Source organism: Astatotilapia calliptera, chromosome 6, assembly GCF_964374335.1.
Source record: "Astatotilapia calliptera chromosome 6, fAstCal68.1, whole genome shotgun sequence".
NCBI lineage: Eukaryota > Metazoa > Chordata > Actinopteri > Cichliformes > Cichlidae > Astatotilapia > Astatotilapia calliptera.
Window position 1 is genome coordinate 39,757,019 of NC_137427.1, and position 19,884 is coordinate 39,776,902.

At 38.9% G+C, this 19,884-nt stretch overlaps 1 protein-coding gene and 1 long non-coding RNA gene across 2 annotated transcripts in view; both read left to right on the plus strand.

Moving 5' to 3' along the window:
- The window catches only part of kcnh1b (potassium voltage-gated channel, subfamily H (eag-related), member 1b), a 237,164-nt gene that overhangs the window by 39,306 nt on the left and 177,974 nt on the right, over positions 1-19,884 (plus strand). Inside the window, exons 8-9 of the mRNA XM_026172009.2 lie at positions 5,635-5,834; positions 7,130-7,382. Of these exons, the coding sequence (XP_026027794.1) occupies positions 5,635-5,834; positions 7,130-7,382 (453 nt within the window). The remainder of the gene's footprint in view (positions 1-5,634; positions 5,835-7,129; positions 7,383-19,884) is intronic.
- LOC145429255 (uncharacterized) lies at positions 7,405-9,719 on the plus strand. The gene is made up of 2 exons (XR_013909492.1): positions 7,405-8,394; positions 9,106-9,719. It is a non-coding gene; the product is annotated as an uncharacterized LOC145429255 (long non-coding RNA).

A 19,884-nucleotide genomic window follows, 5' to 3' on the forward strand; every position in this document is an offset into this window, starting at 1 on the left:
TGAAAATAGAGCAACAGGACCGCTGAGTCTTTGATTTTATTTATTTTCTGCTGTGTTTTACATGCATCTATTTGATAGAGTGAGTGTAAACACAAAAAACTATTTTATTTTATATGCTGGAAAATGCAGAAATTAGGTTTAAATGTTAAACAAATAAAACAAGTTTAAAAAGAGACTTTTTCATTTGATTACATTTTATATGATGGATTATGCAGTAAAAGTAGAATTGGACTAAAAGATCTATTGCTTTATTACCTATTTAGGGGATAAATCATGTTTTAAAAAGTAAATAAGTAACTAAGTAACTGATTACTTTTGTAAATAAGTAATCAGTAAAGTAACGGGATTACTTTTTGGGAAGTAATCAGTAATTAGTTGATGATTACTTTTTTCAAGTAACTTGACCAACACTGGTGGCCACACAGTCTGAAGTATAGAGGGAGTAAAGCACTGGCGACAGTACACACCCCTGTGGCGCTCCCGTGCTGATGGTGATGCTGTTCGAGATGCACCTGCCCACCCTCACCACCTGAGTTCTGCCAGTGAGGAAGTCCAACACCCATGCACACAGACGACTGTTGAGTCCTAGATCCTTTAGCTTAGTGAACAGTCTACTGGGCACTCTTGTGTTAAACGCTGAACTGTAATCAAAAAACAGCAGTCTCACATAGTTACTCTGTTTCTTGTCCACGTGGCTAAGGGTGGTGTGCAGGACATGGGCGATGGCATCCTCTGTGGATCTGTTGGGTCAGTAGGCGAACTGGAGCGGATCTGTGGTGTTTGGGATGGAGGAAGAGATAATGTTCTTGAACAGCGTCTCGCACACCTCCGTAACCACTGAAGTCAGTGCAACTGGCCGGTAGTCATTCTGGCATGAGGGCTTGTTGTTCTTGGGCAAAGGGATGATTGTGGATTTCTTGAAGCATGCGGGGAACACAGACTTAGCCAGGGATTCATGGGAAAGTACCACACTTACATTTTTCGGCTTTAACATGAAGACGGTTTTCAAGCAAGCATTGTAAAACAGAGCCCACACAGAGATTTTACGACCTATGTGGGGATTGTGTTTCTCTAACTATGGGAAACCTAGAATGATAGAGCGTCTAGTAACCTGAATGTGGAAAAGGTGAGTGATTCAAGGGAATCAGAATCGGAGAAACTTAGGGAAATTAAGTTGTCATATCAGCATGTTTACAACAAACAACAAGCACTCATATAATAGGAGTGTAGAAACAGAGTTATGATAGATATATATTAAGATAAATAGATAAATATAGAGATATAGGTATAAACATAAATATACATATAAATATAAAAAGACAAATATGTGTGAAAATATGTCATGGTGTACAAAAGTGACCAGGGTGCATTGAGGTGTGATTAATGCTGTTCCACATGTGTGGATCTGATCCACGTAGATAAATTAAAGATTCCGATAGCAGTGGGAAGGAACGACCTCCTGTAACATTCCCTCAGGCAGCAAGGTTGAAGGAACATGTTGCTGAAACTGCTCTTCAGATTGTCCAGTGTGTTATGGAGTGGGTGGGAGTCATTGTCCATGATTGCCAGCACTCTTCCCAGCATTTTGTTACTGATCACCACCTCCAGGGTGGCAAGCTTCATGCTAGCAACAGACTCAGCCTTCCTGATGACTTTGTTCAGTCTTTTTGTGTCCTTCTCTTTGATGCCCGCACCTCAGCACACCCCAGCAAAGAAGATGGTGCTCCCAACAACAGACTGATAAAACGTATAGAGCAGCTTGCCGCATAAGGATCTGAGCCTTCATAGGAAGTAAAATCAGCTCAAACCCTTTTTGTAGGCAGCTTCTGTGTTGGCAGACGACTCCAGCTTGTGATCCAGATGAACTCCCAGATACTTGTAGGATGTGACTATTTCGACGTCAGTCTCACCAATGCAGGATCTGTTTCTTCAGAAGTCCTCCATCAGCTCCTTTGTTTTGGCCACATTCATCTGCAGGCGGCTCACCTCACACCACCTCACGATTGATCAGTCCTCTGTACTTCTCTTCCCTTCCCATGCCCACACTTCCAATAATGGCCGTGTCATCAGAGAATTTCTGGAGGAGACAAGTGTCTGTGATGTACTTGAAGTCGGCCCTATAGATGGTGAAGAGGAAAGGGGACAGAACAGTTCCCCGGAGTGCTCCAATATTGCTGTTCAGACTCTCTGACACACAGCTCTGCAGTCTCACAAACTGTGGTCTGCCTGTCAGGTAGTCGCTGATCCACTGGACCAGTGGAGCCTCTACCTGCATGTCCTCCAACTTCTCTCTCAGCAGCCCAGGCTAGATGGTGTTGAAGGCACTAGAGAAGTCAAAGAACATTATCCGAACTGTGGTGTTGTGTCTGTTGAGGGAGGAATACGCTCTCTGCTGCAGATGTATCACTGCATTGTCCACCCCTTAAGTGGGGCTGGTATGCAAACTGCAGAGGGTCTTGTGAGTGGAAGGCAAAGCTCACTGACGAAATCGAAGTCGATTAAGCTCTGCTCAGTGCCCAAATCTATGAGCGCATTCAATGAGTGAGACACACGGGGCAAGCTAATAGTCACAGGGAGCATTAGACAGGGCTTAGAGCTAACCGTGGATCCGCCTACCCGTATCCCCATACCTCGTACCTTTTCCTTTCTTCAGAAGTAACTGCCAAAGGAGCTGGACCGGAACGAGAAATGGGAGCGGAAAGGAAGAAAGATCACTAGGTTCAGTAGTTCCTCTCAACCAAATCCTTGAATGTGGCCAGCTCATCACAGGAAGCCAGGTGGTCCTGCATCTGATCATTCAGGGTATGATGGAAAACCCCACGGTGCAAAAATCAATAATAAATTCTGCTGTACTGCGTTTCCCTGCCTGAGATTTAATTTAATTTAATTTAATCTCTTTGCCGCACTGCCCTCAAAAGCAAGATGAGAAAAGGTCTTTTTAAACTCACCCAGAATAGCATCATACGGACACATGGAAACTGGACAGAACGTGAGAAACACTTCAGCCTAAGCCAGTGCTCCTCCCCTGGTTCAGCACAGAACCAGCTCGGGGTGAGTTGCAGTTTGTCATTCCCAAATGTTGGGTAAGATCTCATCCTGCTTACCCCCAATAGATTTACATTGTTCAGTTAGATGTTGTAGAACCTGTTCATATTGTCCTAATTACACACCTTGCTTGGCAATTGCAGAGCGAACTGGGTCTGTTGGGTCCATGGCTTGACCAGTCTGTACTGTCACAGGGCAGCCCAGAGGCCTGCGCAACTAAAAGGACCCAAAAGCAGGCTCAGTAAACTCAGCGATCAAATCACACATGTTTTATTCAGTGAGAAGAACTCCAAGTGAGAAGACACCCAAATCCACAATAACCCAACATGACCTATCACAAATATTTACACGACTGTACATAAGAATTGGGAAGTGGCGAGGAATAGACATAGGGAAGGCTTGAAACTTGAAAAAGGCACAGAAGACAGGTTTGTTAACAGTCATTTAACATGAAGTTAACTAGTTAAGTTAGTTAAGTTTTTTTTTTTAAAGCAGCTTGACTGCTTTGGTAGATGGGAGAGAAGTTTCAGCTTTGAGTGTGTTTGTGAATAAATTAATGTTACAAAATAAGAAACATCTTAACTGCTGCGCACAACAGCTCAGTAGTGGACCTATAGACCTGGCATCTGTTCTGAACCTGCTGTTATTGTTTTAACACCAACTCAGCTCCACCTCTGTGCTGAGGCTGCACAGTAACCTTTCGGGAGGTCACAGCAAGTTCTCTATGCTGCGGTCAGCTCCACACTTTGACTGTGTTCATAGTGGATGACAGCAGGCTCCTGCTGCATGCTGGATGGGGTCGGCATTGATCTGATGACCCAGAGTGCATACTGCTGACAGGCAGTGAGGGAGAGCAGCTGAGTCAGGGATAGACTGTATGGGCTCAACTGATGGGCTGAGCTGTGGATTTGCTAAAGGTTAATTTTTTTATACAGAGAAACACCAGTGCACACGTTCATTACCTTGTAGGAAATACAACAGAACTTTCCAAAGAAACATCTTTAGAGTAAAAAAAAAAGCCTGTTTGCTAGAAATGTCCTCTTGCTTAGAGCACCTCTCAAATGATCACTTACATGAGGTGAGAATAGCTAATCAGAGATTTTGTCTTTTTTAATATGTTAGTCTGGGCTGGGAAATGAATGTCTCTGTATGATTTACAGCACAAAATGAATGCCAGTCCTGTAATGTAGTACACAAGCCACAGTTAAAAACAGTCACACGGCGCTTTATAACAAAAATGATGATCAATTTAGAATCCCCAGTTAACTTGGTATATGTTATAAGCATATGTTAGGACTGTGGGAGGAAGCCAGAGCACCCACACAGACACAGTAAGAACATTAAAACTCCACAAAAAAAGGCCAGAGTCAACAAGGAGATTCAAACCTTTCAATGCTGTAAGATTACTAAACTTCTGCACCGTCCTCTACTGTGATTTCACTGAACAAAAACCTTAAACCATAAAAAATCAGTTGCAACTATTGAGCATTTACATTTAAGTGCCTGATTAACAGAAAGTAAACAGATGATAAAACTGAAATTATGTTTCTTTCCGGAACACTTCTTTGTCATTGTTATTTCAAAGAGTGTTTTGAGGTCTATTAAGTGAATCACACAACATGTTGATGTGCTTTTACAAATCTGGTCTTTTCTCTGCTGTTGATTTCAAAAAAACTTTCAAAAACCTGTCACTTTTTATTATCTTTCACTTCAATCTCTTTGAACTAGGAGCTAAATGAGGAGCTATTTGTAGCTGATATAATGAGGAGTTTCAGAAATTTCAGACAACTTGTACAAGTATTCTAGCATTGCTATGGATAGAAATTTCCTACCCAACCTAGCACCACTGATTAAAAGTGGGCCGTGAGGTCAGTTTCATGGTCATTAATATGTTAGTGACCACTGACCATTGATCAGTGACCATTGATCAATGGCCATGGGCGCCATTGACAGAGAGGATGCAGTCACTGCATTGGGAGATGGTGAAAGATGTACCCTTTGGCCCCCTCTGCGATTCAGAGACGGTCTTTCCCTTTTCATATAAATGGCCTCAACCAGCATTCCTCCCTGTCAAGGATGTGTGCATCCTCGTCATTGACAGAGCAGTCACAGGGCTGTAAGTGAAAATTGATTGCAGATTCCTGGACTGATGAGTTAGATCTTCTATGCTCTGATGTGACGCCTTCATATTATTTATCAGAGTAATTTGTCGTTGTTTGAATCAAAAGACTCTTCAGAGTCCTCTGTCAGCTTAAGCAGAGTTTATTCGCATGACTGTGGCAGTGGTCAATGGAATTAGATAGTTAATGGATAAAGGCATTTCATGCATCTCATACTGGACTTTCGTATGGTCTTCACATTTTTGTATTTTCTGTTTAAACTTATTCTGTAACACAATAAGTTTTTAGCATTTCATATCTTATAATATGGTATTTGAGCACATCTACAAGTGACTGAAGTGATTGCTGCGACACTGAAATTCTGTTTTGTGAATAATAAAGACAGGTTTGACAATATAACATCTACAATGTAACAGTAGGTTTTGTAGAGAAGTATAAGAACTTAATGTTTTTTGTCCTCTGTTTACAGCGCTGCTGTATGCCACCATTTTTGGTAACGTCACCACCATCTTCCAGCAGATGTATGCCAACACCAACAGGTACCATGAGATGCTCAACAGTGTGAGAGACTTCCTCAAGCTCTACCAGGTCCCTAAAGGCTTGAGTGAGCGTGTGATGGACTACATTGTGTCCACCTGGTCCATGTCAAGAGGCATTGATACTGACAAGGTAAGAATTCAGTCCAAATCATTGTGTTATTGGAAGTGAAACAGCTGGTTGTGGTTGTATTTTTATTTATTATGAATTTTTGCTTCTATACAGTTATAGCTACAGTTTTAGCAGTACCATCACTGCCCAACCAAACTGAAACCAGAATTCTTAAATTTTTAAGTTAGTTTTGAAAAAATGGAACCATTCATTTCCAACACCAGGCCGGGGTCTTTCTGTGTGGAGTTTGCATGTTCTCCCGGTGTTTGCGTGGGTTCCCTCCGGGTACTCCGGCTTCCTCCCACCGTCCAAAGACATGCAGCTTGTGGGGATAGGTTAATTGGAAAATCCAAATTGTCACTAGGTGTGAATGTGCAAATGAATGTGAGTGCGAATGGTTGTCTGTCCCTGTGTGTTGGCCCTGCGACAGACTGGCGACCTGTCCAGGGTGTACCCTGCCTCTCGCCCTATGACAGCTGGGATAGGCTCCAGCGCCCCCCGCGACCCTGAAAAGGATAAGCGGAAGCGAATGGATGGATGGATGGATGGAACCATTCATACTCTTCTGCACAAATAAATCACAATATATTTCCATGAAGAGGCTGCTACGAAAACTGCAACCACTAAATACCTGCAAAGAGTAAGACAAGTCCTGAGCAGTCAGCTGAATGGAATGAACAAGATCTGGGCAATCGACACTTATGCCCCACTGGCCACCGGATACCTTGCTGGAATAATAATATGGCCAAAGGAGGACATAGAAGCCACTGACATCAAGACAACAAAGCTGATTACCATGCATGGAGGGTATAAACCCTAAATCGAGCATCTTGAGACTGTATGCTAAAGAGAAGGAAGGAGGCCAAGAACTAGTTAGTGTCTTTGTTGTCCAGGATAAAACAACAAAGATCCATGAATACATCAGGAAGGTGCCACAGCCAATCCTGTACTTAGTCAATACTTCAGGCAGTCATGACCAAAAGGTTTGGCAGTGGAACAATGTTTATTCCATGTGCAACTTCAGTTTTTATTGATATTAGTTTTTAAATGTTTTGATGATACAGTGAAAAACAATCTCAAGGATTTCATAAGTTTCAAAAGTTGCTGGTGAACTGCTGGTGAACAGTAAGTAGAATGTAGTTCATCAGCATGGAAATGAAGCATAAAAAGGGCAGCATCATTATGTCTGCATTAACTGTATTTCTGTTTTCACGTCAGCTTAGGAAATCCTGAATATAACTACTGATGACATTTTAGCAATGATCATTATTTATCTGGCTCTGTGTGACGTCACCTTGGTCTAACTCTGTTTGCAGGTGCTGCAGATTTGTCCAAAGGACATGCGAGCAGACATCTGTGTCCACCTCAACAGGAAGGTGTTTAAGGAACACCCGGCATTTCGCCTGGCCAGTGATGGCTGCCTGCGGGCTCTGGCCATGGAGTTTCAGACCATCCACAGTGCCCCTGGTGACCTTATCTATCATGCTGGAGAGAGCGTGGACAGCCTTTGCTTCGTCGTGTCAGGATCGCTGGAGGTCATCCAGGACGATGAGGTGGTGGCCATTTTAGGTGAGGGTCTTCAGTTAGAGAATAAGGCTAAGATTGTTAAAAAATGAAGCTTTAGTCTTTTTAAAAGACAGTGTGACAGTGGGAAGGAAAAACTTGCTTTTAAGCAGGAAGAAACCTGTAGCAGAACCCAGCTCATGAAGGGGCAGCCATCTGCCGCGACCATAGGGGATGAGAGTGGGGAAGACCGGACAAAAGACATGCTGTGGAAGAGAGGCAGCAATTAATGGTATCTAAGTAGCCTAGAGCTACTGCAGCATAACTAAGGGAGGATTCATGTTCACCTGATCTAGTCCTAACTTTTATGATTTGTCAAAAATAGCTCTCCATTTCTAGTTCTCATCCCCTACTCTTTCTGCAGTATTTTGGATCAACGGAAGGCTTTTAAAGGAGTCTTTAGGACAGCCTGATAATCAGGGGCGGAGCGTGGGGGTGGCTTACTGGGCTTAAGCCCGGGTTGTTTTGTCAGAAGCCCGGGGTCTTTTGGAGTGTAATTTTTTCATAGTTAGATGTCTGGCTGACAACTGTATAAAACAAAAAGTACACACAATATTCGAAGCACATAGTGCACACTGTGGGAATTTACGACTGTGCGTGAATCCCCCCTGATATTGGTATGATCCGAGCTCAGGCACTAAGTGACTGAGCGAGGGGGCGGGGCAGCTGCTGCCTGTGTGCGCTGTTGGAGAAACGGAGCCAGCCATACTAAGGAGAGCTTAAGTTTGACCAGTTACCAAAGAAAATCATTCATACCGTACAAATAATGTAAATATGACGGTGCATCACGAAAGATTGATATCAAACTGATCACTTGACCAATATTACGTTACTCGCTCTTCGAGTGAATCAACAAATGGCGAAATGAAAAGCCGAACAAATGCTATTTTTTAGAGTCTTAGCTTACGTGTGTTTATTTCATATTTTCAGTTCTTACCCTCCCCGACTAAATCGGTTTCAGTTATGTACTGAAATATAAGAATGGACATTAGAGGGTTCTTTCAAAGAAAAAACTCAGGTAAATGTTATTTTATATATTATGCTTTGTATGTTGTTCAGTATATTTCTATGCAAAACAAGAGGGATTTCAGTACACAGCAGGATATTCACATTTGTAACCAGATATTTACATACACTTTAGGGAGAAAACATAAAACATTTTTACTGTACAACATCAATTTAGAGTAAACTTTTGTTTTAGATAAATATTGAAATATCTTTTGAATTAGTTAAATGTCAGAATAAAGAGAGACAGAGCTGTCTATTTTTTATCACTTTGATCAAAATTAGGAGTACATATACATTAAGTTTATTGTTAATTAGTAAGAAACTCCAGATGATTCCATTCTGAGCTGAAGAAGCTTCTGATAGGTTAGTAGAGTCCATGTGAGTAAACTGGTGGCACAGCTGTGGATGCATATAAGGCAAAACACAGAGCCTGTTTTTTTGAAATGGGAAAATCAAGAGATGTCAACCAAAACACCAGGAAAAGAACTGTGGAGCTCCATAAGTGTGGCTCAGTTTGAATACAATTTGGTGCCATTTGCAATTAAGAAATACAGATAGTTTCTCTCTTTACTCTTAAAGTTAACAAATATGTTTTTTATATTTATCAATCTAAAAAAATAAACATTTAGTCCGATTTGATGTTACAATTAAAAAGTGTTTGTGTTTTGATCTGAACAGTACATAAATATGTGGTTTCAACTGTATATTTGATGATTGTCAGCACAAAGAGGGAGAGAGAGGAACAGAGAGGGAGATGGAGAATGAGGACAGAACAGAGATGAACAAGAGCAGGTGAGACACACATGTTAGTCAAATGGTCATTTGCCAAAAGTATCAGCGTATCATAGGTCCTCATGTATCTCGTACCTAGTGTTTCTTTTTAGGTTTGCTATTTTTCAAATTCTATATTTATTAAGTTATGCAGGCTTGTTCGCACAACAAGGATAAATAATTATATAAACTTTTCTCAATCTAAATAGTGGACTTTGGTGGAATTAAAAAATAAGTGTAGTGCAGGTCTATGATGATTTTTAGTGCTACTATCATCTAGTTCTGATTCTGGTTCTGTCTTGGTTAAGTCCTCAGTAGTCCTGATTTTGAACTGTTGTAGTCCTGTTTTAATTCCGGATCAGTTCTGGGTCTGGTTGAATTGGGGTTTAGTCCCTGTGTCTTGATACAGCCCCGACTTTGTTCTGCCTTGCTGCTTAATTAAAAAACTAGTTTAAGATGTCCTGCACATGTGATATATATTTTTCCCTATATGAAGTCATTCTTTTTTGAACAAAACTCAAAACAGAGCCTATTAATCTTTCAGTCATTTCTAACCCCCCCCCCCCCCCAAAAAAAAAAAAAATAAAAAAAATAAAAATACCACATGCATACTACCCTTTAGGGCTAAGCCCCGGGTGTTTCAAATGTCTGGCTCCGCCTCTGCTGATAATAATGAATTCCAGTAGTCAAGAAGTCTAACCTTGCCTGACCTCGTTTTTCAGGATCACCCTGAGAAAAGATGTTTCTAATTTAGAAACATTGTGTATATGAAAGAAAGGAATCCTACATGTTAATTTAATATGCAAATTGCAGGTCATATCCTGTTCAAAAATTCAAAGATATTTAGGAGTTTTAGTTTTATATGAATTTAGAAGCATTAGAGATCATCCAGGCCTTTGTGTCTTAAGGCAGTCCTATAGTTTAACTAATTGATGTGTATCATCTGGTTTGTGGCTAGATAAAGCTGGGTACCTGCATAGGAGTGAAAATGTATGCTATGCCTTTTATTGATATTGCGTAAGAGAACAATATATAATGGAAACAGAATTGATCCTAGCACAGATAGGAAAAAACTCCATTCCTCTTCAGATGATAAGTTAGCTGTTTTACCACTACTCTTTCACAATTTTTTTTTAGATAAAAGGAAGGTTGGAAGTTGGCCTATAATTAGGCAAATGAGCTAATTATAGGCTAATTTGTGAGCTAATTATATTACACCTTCCCCATTGCCGAGTAACTAATTTGTACATTTCTTATAGCCCATTTGTTGAAACAAAAATGATTTATTGTCCATTGTACGCTCTCATAGTAGTGCTATTAACCCTCCACACTATGTGGACCAAATATAAATAACAGATCAATGGTGTCTTTCAAACGCTATTGCTTCTAGTTAGACACACACACTTGGCAGATTATTTGTTACTTTCTGCATGATGAGAACGAAGGCTGTCTAAAATTGATTAGTTCTGGTGGGTTGCCACGTGGCCAGCGGCTGAGTTGAATCAGTTCAGGTGGGCAGCCCCATGGCCAGCAGCTGAGATGAATCAGTTCAGTAGGACTGCACCGTTGCCAGCAGCTGAGATGAATCAGTTCAGTCGGGCAGCCCCATGGCCAACAGCAGCGCTAGAGCCAATCCAGAGGACGGCCCGCATAGAAAATGGCAGTGACACAGGGCAAGCTGTGAATGGAGGCTGTTGGGCAGCTTGGCAGGTGGCTGGCATGCAGGACCAGACGAGGTGGATCCTGCAGGCGATGGCGTGGGAGCTGCGGGTAGAGGAGCTGCAGGTGACGATGTGGGAGTCGCGGGTGGAGGAGCTACAGGCGATGGCATGGGAGCTGTGGGTGGTGGAGATGAAGCAGGACCAGCAGGTGCGGAAACGTCTGGCAGCGGAGACGAAGCAGGGACAAACTGAACTGAAATACACATGCGGAATTGACAACTACAATGACAAGACAAGGAACTGAGGGAAACTGAGGACTTAAATACACAGGCTAATGATGATGGTGATAAGAGAGTGTTGAGTACACAGCTGAACTTAATGTAACTAATCACAACAGGACGTGGAACTAGACATAATGCACATAGTCAGAAGGTTACCACACTAAGACAGGAAACACATGGACTATAAACAGTGAACATAAACAAACTGAAAACACTGGATCAACAACCCAAGAACCCTGAAACATACATTTTAGAGTCAAATGTTCATCTACCACTATTATTAGTGTGAATGCTTGAAAAGCATTCACAGTATTGTTCTTCTAATCTTTATTATTATTATTATTAGTGTGAATGCTTGAAAAGCATTCACAGTATTGTTCTTCTAATCTTTATTAGTGTGAATGCTTGAAAAGCATTCACAGTATTGTTATTCTAATCTTTATTATTAGTGTGAATGCTTGAAAAGCATTCACAGTATTGTTATTCTAATCTTTATTATTAGTGTGAATGCTTGAAAAGCATTCACAGTATTGTTCTTCTAATCTTTATTATTATATTTTATCTATTCCGTACGTTTTTTGAAAGCCTACTCCTTCAAAACCATTCAACTTAGAAAAACCATTCAAACATCGTTAGATTCCTATTATTTTGGACAACATTGCTTGTATTTTTCTCATTTTTAACATTTATATTTTTAATTTTATTCAACTTTATTCAACAAAAATTTCCCATGTATTTCAATGGGGAGACCCTTCAAATTCTCATTCAACTTACTCATTTTTAAACTCTTACTACTTCAACATACGTTCACATAGAGCCACCATTCAAACTTTAAAACGAAGACAAGACATTCAACTATTCAACTTGTATTTATCTTTTCAATATCTATTATACTTTTTCTTCAGTTCCAGTTTAAGTTTCATGATGTTTTTTCACCCGTTTCAGAGTTTATAATGGGTGTGTATGGGACGGAATGTTGGGGCTAGAGTGAGGCAGCTCAACTGCTAGAGTGAGAGGAGCAAAAAAATTAATCTTAAAATCTTTTTTAAAACTGCTGCTGTGTCCGCAGCGTTTGCTCTACAGGTATGATTTTACCCTCAAAACGTAGCCATCGCTGTCCTCTTTCATCCAATGTGTTTACTATTGTCCTAGGTGTTATGGTTCTTTCGTAAATGTCACCAATGCACAGCCTCCTCCCTCCAACTCTTCCATAGACTCTAATGTTAAAATGGCTCAGAAGGTTCGTTTGAAAATCAGAAGAGCATGGTGTCTTTCCACTGTCACCACGTCCATATAATAAACTCTACAGGCATGAAAACTGAGAATTCAGTAGACTAGAAGCTGCTGTCGCTCACGGTGAAAGAATTTTGTCAATACGACTTTTACTTTTCATTTGGGAACGATTTGTTTCGGCCTGACTTTTCTGTTCATTTTAAGCAGCAAAAGTGAGGCGCATGTCTGTGTACGTGTGTATGGAGCCATTGGGTGCGGTCACTATAGCAACCAGGCTCACACCTGCCTGCTTAACGAGCTCTGCCTGCCACTGTACCAAGATTCATCTTAAGCACTTCTCTTTCAACTGCTGCTATGTCCACAGTGTTACAGCCATCATTTTACCCTCAAATTGTCGCCATTATTGTTCTCTTTCCAACACCGTATCTTTCAAAGCTCAGGCATTTAAACTTTTTAAACTGTGTGGATCAAAGTGGAGGGATCACATTTGAGTCATTCAGTGATTCAAAGAATATGACCTTTTAATATTTATTCAGATGTTTTCTGACTCTAAATGTTCTTTTCTCATTTCTTAGGGTTTTCTAATTTACATTTAAAACATTTTCAGTTTTTTTCCAACTCCATCTTCTGTGTAACCTTCAGCTTTTAGCAGTTCAGCACCTTTGTTTTCAGGTTAAATTCGTTTTTTTTTTTTTGTTTTTTTTTATCTCATTCAATATTTTTAACTCAAAATTCAGCAATTAATTCATTTCAGTGCATACATTCAGATTCAAGCATTCACACTGCAGTTTCTTCAGAAAATGCACTTTCTAGTTATTAGTGTGAATGCTTGAAAAGCATTCACAGTATTGTTATTCTAATCTTTATTATTATTAGTGTGAATGCTTGAAAAGCATTCACAGTATTGTTGTTGTAATCTTTATTATTATAATATTTTATTATCTATTCCGTACGTTTTTTGAAAGCCTACTCCTTCAAAACCGTTCAACTTAGAAAAACCATTCAAACACCATTAGATTCCTATTCTTTTGGACATGATTGCTTGTATTTTTCTCATTTTTAACATTTATATTTTTAATTTTATTCAACTTTATTCAACAAAAATTTCCCATGTATTTCAATGGGGAGACCCTTCAAATTCTCATTCAACTTACTCATTTTTAAACTCTTACTACTTCAACATACGTTCACATAGAGCCACCATTCAAACTTTAAAACGAAGACAAGACATTCAACTATTCAACTTGTATTTATCTTTTCAATATCTATTATACTTTTTCTTCAGTTCCAGTTTAAGTTTCATGATGTTTTTTCACCCGTTTCAGAGTTTATAATGGGTGTGTATGGGACGGAATGTTGGGGCTAGAGTGAGGCAGCTCAACTGCTAGAGTGAGAGGAGCAAAAAAAATAATCTTAAAATCTTTTTTAAAACTGCTGCTGTGTCCGCAGCGTTTGCTCTACAGGTATGATTTTACCCTCAAAACGTAGCCATGGCTGTCCTCTTTCATCCAATGTGTTTACTATTGTACTAGGTGTTATGGTTCTTTCATAAATGTCACCAATGCACAGCCTCCTCCCTCCAACTCTTCCATAGACTCTAATGTTAAAATGGCTCAGAAGGTTCGTTTGAAAATCAGAAGAGCATGGTGTCTTTCCACTGTCACCACGTCCATATAATAAACTCCACAGACATGAAAACTGAGAATTTGGTAGACTAGACATTGCTGTCGCTCACAGTGAAAGAATTTTGTCAATACGACTTTTACTTTTCATTTGGGAGCGATTTGTTTCGGCCTGACTTTTCTGTTCATTTTAAGCAGCAAAAGTGAGGTGCATGTCTGTGTCCGTGTGTATGGAGCCATTGGGTGCAGTCACTATAGCAACCAGGCTCACACCTGCCTGCTTAACGAGCTCTGCCTGCCACTGTACCAAGATTCATCTTAAACACTTCTCTTTCAACTGCTGCTGTGTCCACAGTGTTAAAGCCATCATTTTACCCTCAAAACGTCGCCATCGTTGTTCTTTTTCCAACATCTTGTCTTTCAAAGCTCAGAGATGTAAACTTTTTAAACTGTGTGGGTCCAAGTGGAGGGATCACATTTTAGTCATTCAGTGATTCAAAGAATATGACCTTTTAATATTCTTTCAGATGTTTTCTGACTCTAAATGTTCTTTTCTCATTTCTTAGGGTTTTCTAATTTACAATTAAAACATTTTCAGCTTTTTTCCAACTTCTTCTTCTGTGTAACCTTCAGCTTTTAGCAGTTCAGCACTTTTGTTTTCAGGTTAAATTCGGGTTTTTTTTTTTTATCTCATTCAAAATTTTTAACTTAAATTCAGTAATTATTTCATTTCAATGCATACATTCAGATTCAAGCATTCACACTGCAGTTTCTTCAGAAAATGCACTTTCTAGTTATATTTTATTATTTTTCCGTACGTTTTTTGAAAGCCTACTCCTTCAAAACCGTTCAACTTAGAAAAACCATTCAAACACCGTTAGATTCCTATTCTTTTGGACAACACTGCTTCTATTTTTCATATTTTTAACATTTATATTTTTAATTTTATTCAACTTTATTCAACAAAAATTTATAATGTATTTCAATGGGGAGACCCTTCAAATCCTCATTCAACTTACTCATTTTTAAACTCTTACTACTTCCACATACATTGACATAGAGCCACCATTCAAACTTTAAAACGAAGACAAGACATTCAACTATTCAACTTGTATTTATCTTTTCAATATCTATTATACTTTTTCTTCAGTTCCAGTTTAAGTTTCATGATGTTTTTTCACCCGTTTCAGAGTTTATAATGGGTGTGTATGGGACGGAATGTTGGGGCTAGAGTGAGACAGCTCAACTGCTAGAGTGAGAGGAGCAAAAAAATTAATCTTAAAATCTTTTTTAAAACTGCTGCTGTGTCCACAGCGTTTGCTCTACAGGTATGATTTTACCCTCAAAACGTAGCCATGGCTGTCCTCTTTCATCCAATGTGTTTACTATTGTACTAGGTGTTATGGTTCTTTCATAAATGTCACCAATGCACAGCCTCCTCCCTCCAACTCTTCCATAGACTCTAATGTTAAAATGGCTCAGAAGGTTCGTTTGAAAATCAGAAGAGCATGGTGTCTTTCCACTGTCACCACGTCCATATAATAAGCTCCACAGGCATGAAAACTGAGAATTAGGTAGACTAGACATTGCTGTCGCTCACGGTGAAAGAATTTTGTCAATACGACTTTTACTTTTCATTTGGGAGCGATTTGTTTCGGCCTGACTTTTCTGTTCATTTTAAGCAGCAAAAGTGAGGCGCATGTCTGTGTACGTGTGTATGGAGCCATTGGGTGCGGTCACTATAGCAACCAGGCTCACACCTGCCTGCTTAACGAGCTCTCTCTCTCACTCTGCCAAGATTCATCTTAAGCACTTCTCTTTCAACTGCTGCTGTCTCCACAGTGTTACAGCCATCATTTTACCCTCAAAACGTCGCCATCGTTGTTCTCTTTCCAACATCTTGTCTTTCAAAGCTCAGAGATGTAAACTTTTTAAACTGTGTGGATCCAAGTGGAGGGATCACATTTTAGTCATTCAGTGATTCAAAGAATATGACCTTTTAATATTCTTTCAGATGTTTTCTGACTCTAAATGTTCTTTTCTCATTTCTTAGGTTTTTCTAATTTACAATTAAAACATTTTCAGCTTTTTTCCAACTTCTTCTTCTGTGTAACCTTCAGCTTTTAGCAGTTCAGCACTTTTGTTTTCAGGTTAAATTCGGGTGTTTTTTTTAATCTCATTCAAGATTTTTAACTTAAATTCAGTAATTAATTCATTTCAGTGCATACATTCAGATTCAAGCATTCACACTGCAGTTTCTTCAGAAAATGCACTTTCTAGTTATTAGTGTGAATGCTTGAAAAGCATTCACAGTATTGTTATTCTAATCTTTATTATTAGTGTGAATGCTTGAAAAGCATTCACAGTATTGTTATTCGAATCTTTATTATTATTATTATTATTATTATATATTCCGTACGTTTTTTGGCATCTCACTCCTTCAAAACCGTTCAACTTAGAAAAACCATTCAAACACCGTTAGATTCCTATTCTTTTGGACAACACTGCTTCTATTTTTCATATTTTTAACATTTATATTTTTAATTTTATTCAACTTTATTCAACAAAAATTTATAATGTATTTCAATGGGGAGACCCTTCAAATCCTCATTCAACTTACTCATTTTTAAACTCTTACTACTTCCACATACATTGACATAGAGCCACCATTCAAACTTTAAAACGAAGACAAGACATTCAACTATTCAACTTGTATTTATCTTTTCAATATCTATTATACTTTTTCTTCAGTTCCAGTTTAAGTTTCATGATGTTTTTTCACCCGTTTCAGAGTTTATAATGGGTGTGTATGGGACGGAATGTTGGGGCTAGAGTGAGGCAGCTCAACTGCTAGAGTGAGAGGAGCAAAAAAATTAATCTTAAAATATTTTTTAAAACTGCTGCTGTGTCCACAGCGTTTGCTCTACAGGTATGATTTTACCCTCAAAACGTAGCCATGGCTGTCCTCTTTCATCCAATGTGTTTACTATTGTCCTAGGTGTTATGGTTCTTTCATAAATGTCACCAATGCACAGCCTCCTCCCTCCAACTCTTCCATAGACTCTAATGTTAAAACGGCTCAGAAGGTTGGTTTGAAAATCAGAAGAGCATGGTGTTTTTACACTGTCACCACGTCCATATAATAAACTCCACAGGCATGAAAACTGAGAATTAGGTAGACTAGACATTGCTGTCGCTCACGGTGAAAGAATTTCGTCAATACGACTTTTACTTTTCATTTGGGAGCGATTTGTTTCGGCCTGACTTTTCTGTTCATTTTAAGCAGCAAAAGTGAGGTGCATGTCTGTGTGCGTGTGTATGGAGCCATTGGGTGCGGTCACTATAGCAACCAGGCTCACACCTGCCTGCTTAACGAGCTCTGCCTGCCACTCTGCCAAGATTCATCTTAAACACTTCTCTTTCAACTGCTGCTGTGTCCACAGTGTTAAAGCCATCATTTTACCCCCAAAACGTCGCCATCGTTGTTCTTTTTCCAACATCTTGTCTTTCAAAGCTCAGAGATGTAAACTTTTTAAACTGTGTGGGTCCAAGTGGAGGGATCACATTTTAGTCATTCAGTGATTCAAAGAATATGACTTTTTAATATTCTTTCAGATGTTTTCTGACTCTAAATGTTCTTTTCTCATTTCTTAGGTTTTTCTAATTTACAATTAAAACATTTCCAGTTTTTTTCCAACTTCTTCTTCTGTGTAACCTTCAGCTTTTAGCAGTTCAGCACTTTTGTTTTCAGGTTAAATTCGGGGTTTTTTTTAATCTCATTCAAGATTTTTAACTTAAATTCAGTAATTAATTCATTTCAGTGCATACATTCAGATTCAAGCATTCACACTGCAGTTTCTTCAGAAAATGCACTTTCTAGTTATTATTATTATTATATTTTATTCTGTATTCCGTACGTTTTTTGTAATCCTATAACTTCAAAACCGTTCAACTTAGAAAAACCATTCAAACACCGTTAGATTCCTATTCTTTTGGACAACACTGCTTCTATTTTTCATATTTTTAACATTTATATTTTTAATTTTATTCAACTTTATTTAACAAAAATTTATAATGTATTCCAATGGGGAGACCCTTCAAATCCTCATTCAACTTACTCATTTTTAAACTCTTACTACTTCCACATACATTGACATAGAGCCACCATTCAAACTTTAAAACGAAGACAAGACATTCAACTATTCAACTTGTATTTATCTTTTCAATATCTATTATACTTTTTCTTCAGTTCCAGTTTAACTTTCATGATGTTTTTTCAGCCGTTTCAGAGTTTATAATGGGTGTGTATGGGACGGAATGTTGGGGCTAGAGTGAGGCAGCTCAACTGCTAGAGTGAGAGGAGCAAAAAAATTAATCTTAAAATCTTTTTTAAAACTGCTGCTGTGTCCGCAGCGTTTGCTCTACAGGTATGATTTTACCCTCAAAACGTAGCCATGGCTGTCCTCTTTCATCCAATGTGTTTACTATTGTCCTAGGTGTTATGGTTCTTTCATAAATGTCACCAATGCACAGCCTCCTCCCTCCAACTCTTCCATAGACTCTAATGTTAAAATGGCTCAGAAGGTTCGTTTGAAAATCAGAAGAGCATGGTGTCTTTACACTGTCACCACGTCCATATAATAAGCTCCACAGGCATGAAAACTGAGAATTAGGTAGACTAGACATGGCTGTCGCTCACGGTGAAAGAATTTTGTCAATACGACATGTACTTTTCATTTGGGAACGATTTGTTTCGGCCTGACTTTTCTGTTCATTTTAAGCAGCAAAAGTGAGGTGCATGTCTGTGTCGTGTGTATGGAGCCATTGGGTGCGGTCACTATAGCAACCAGGCTCACACCTGCCTGCTTAACGAGCTCTGCCTGCCACTCTGCCAAGATTCATCTTAAACACTTCTCTTTCAACTGCTGCTGTGTCCACAGTGTTAAAGCCATCATTTTACCCTCAAAACGTCGCCATCGTTGTTCTCTTTCCAACATCTTGTCTTTCAAAGCTCAGACATTTAAACTTTTTAAACTGTGTGGATCAAAGTGGAGGGATCACATTTTCTTCATTCAGTGATTCAAAGAATATGACCTTTTAATATTCATTCAGATGTTTTCTGACTCTAAATGTTCTTTTCTCATTTCTTAGGGTTTTCTAATTTACATTTAAAACATTTTCAGTTTTTTTCCAACTCCTTCTGTGTAACCTTCAGCTTTTAGCAGTTCAGCACCTTTGTTTTCAGGTTAAATTTGGTTTTTTTTGTTGTTGTTTTTTTAATCTCATTCAATATTTTTAACTCAAAATTCAGCAATTAATTCATTTCAGTGCATACATTCAGATTCAAGCATTCACACTGCAGTTTCTTCAGAAAATGCACTTTCTAGTTATATTTTATTCTGTATTCCGTACGTTTTTTGTAAGCCTACTCCTTCAAAACCGTTCAACTTAGAAAAACCATTCAAACACCGTTAGATTCCTATTCTTTTGGACAACACTGCTTCTATTTTTCATATTTTTAACATTTATATTTTTAATTTTATTCAACTTTATTCAACAAAAATTTATAATGTATTTCAATGGGGAGACCCTTCAAATCCTCATTCAACTTACTCATTTTTAAACTCTTACTACTTCCACATACATTGACATAGAGCCACCATTCAAACTTTAAAACGAAGACAAGACATTCAACTATTCAACTTGTATTTATCTTTTCAATATCTATTATACTTTTTCTTCAGTTCCAGTTTAAGTTTCATGATGTTTTTTCACCCGTTTCAGAGTTTATAATGGGTGTGTATGGGACGGAATGTTGGGGCTAGAGTGAGGCAGCTCAACTGCTAGAGTGAGAGGAGCAAAAAAATTAATCTTAAAATCTTTTTTAAAACTGCTGCTGTGTCCGCAGCGTTTGCTCTACAGGTATGATTTT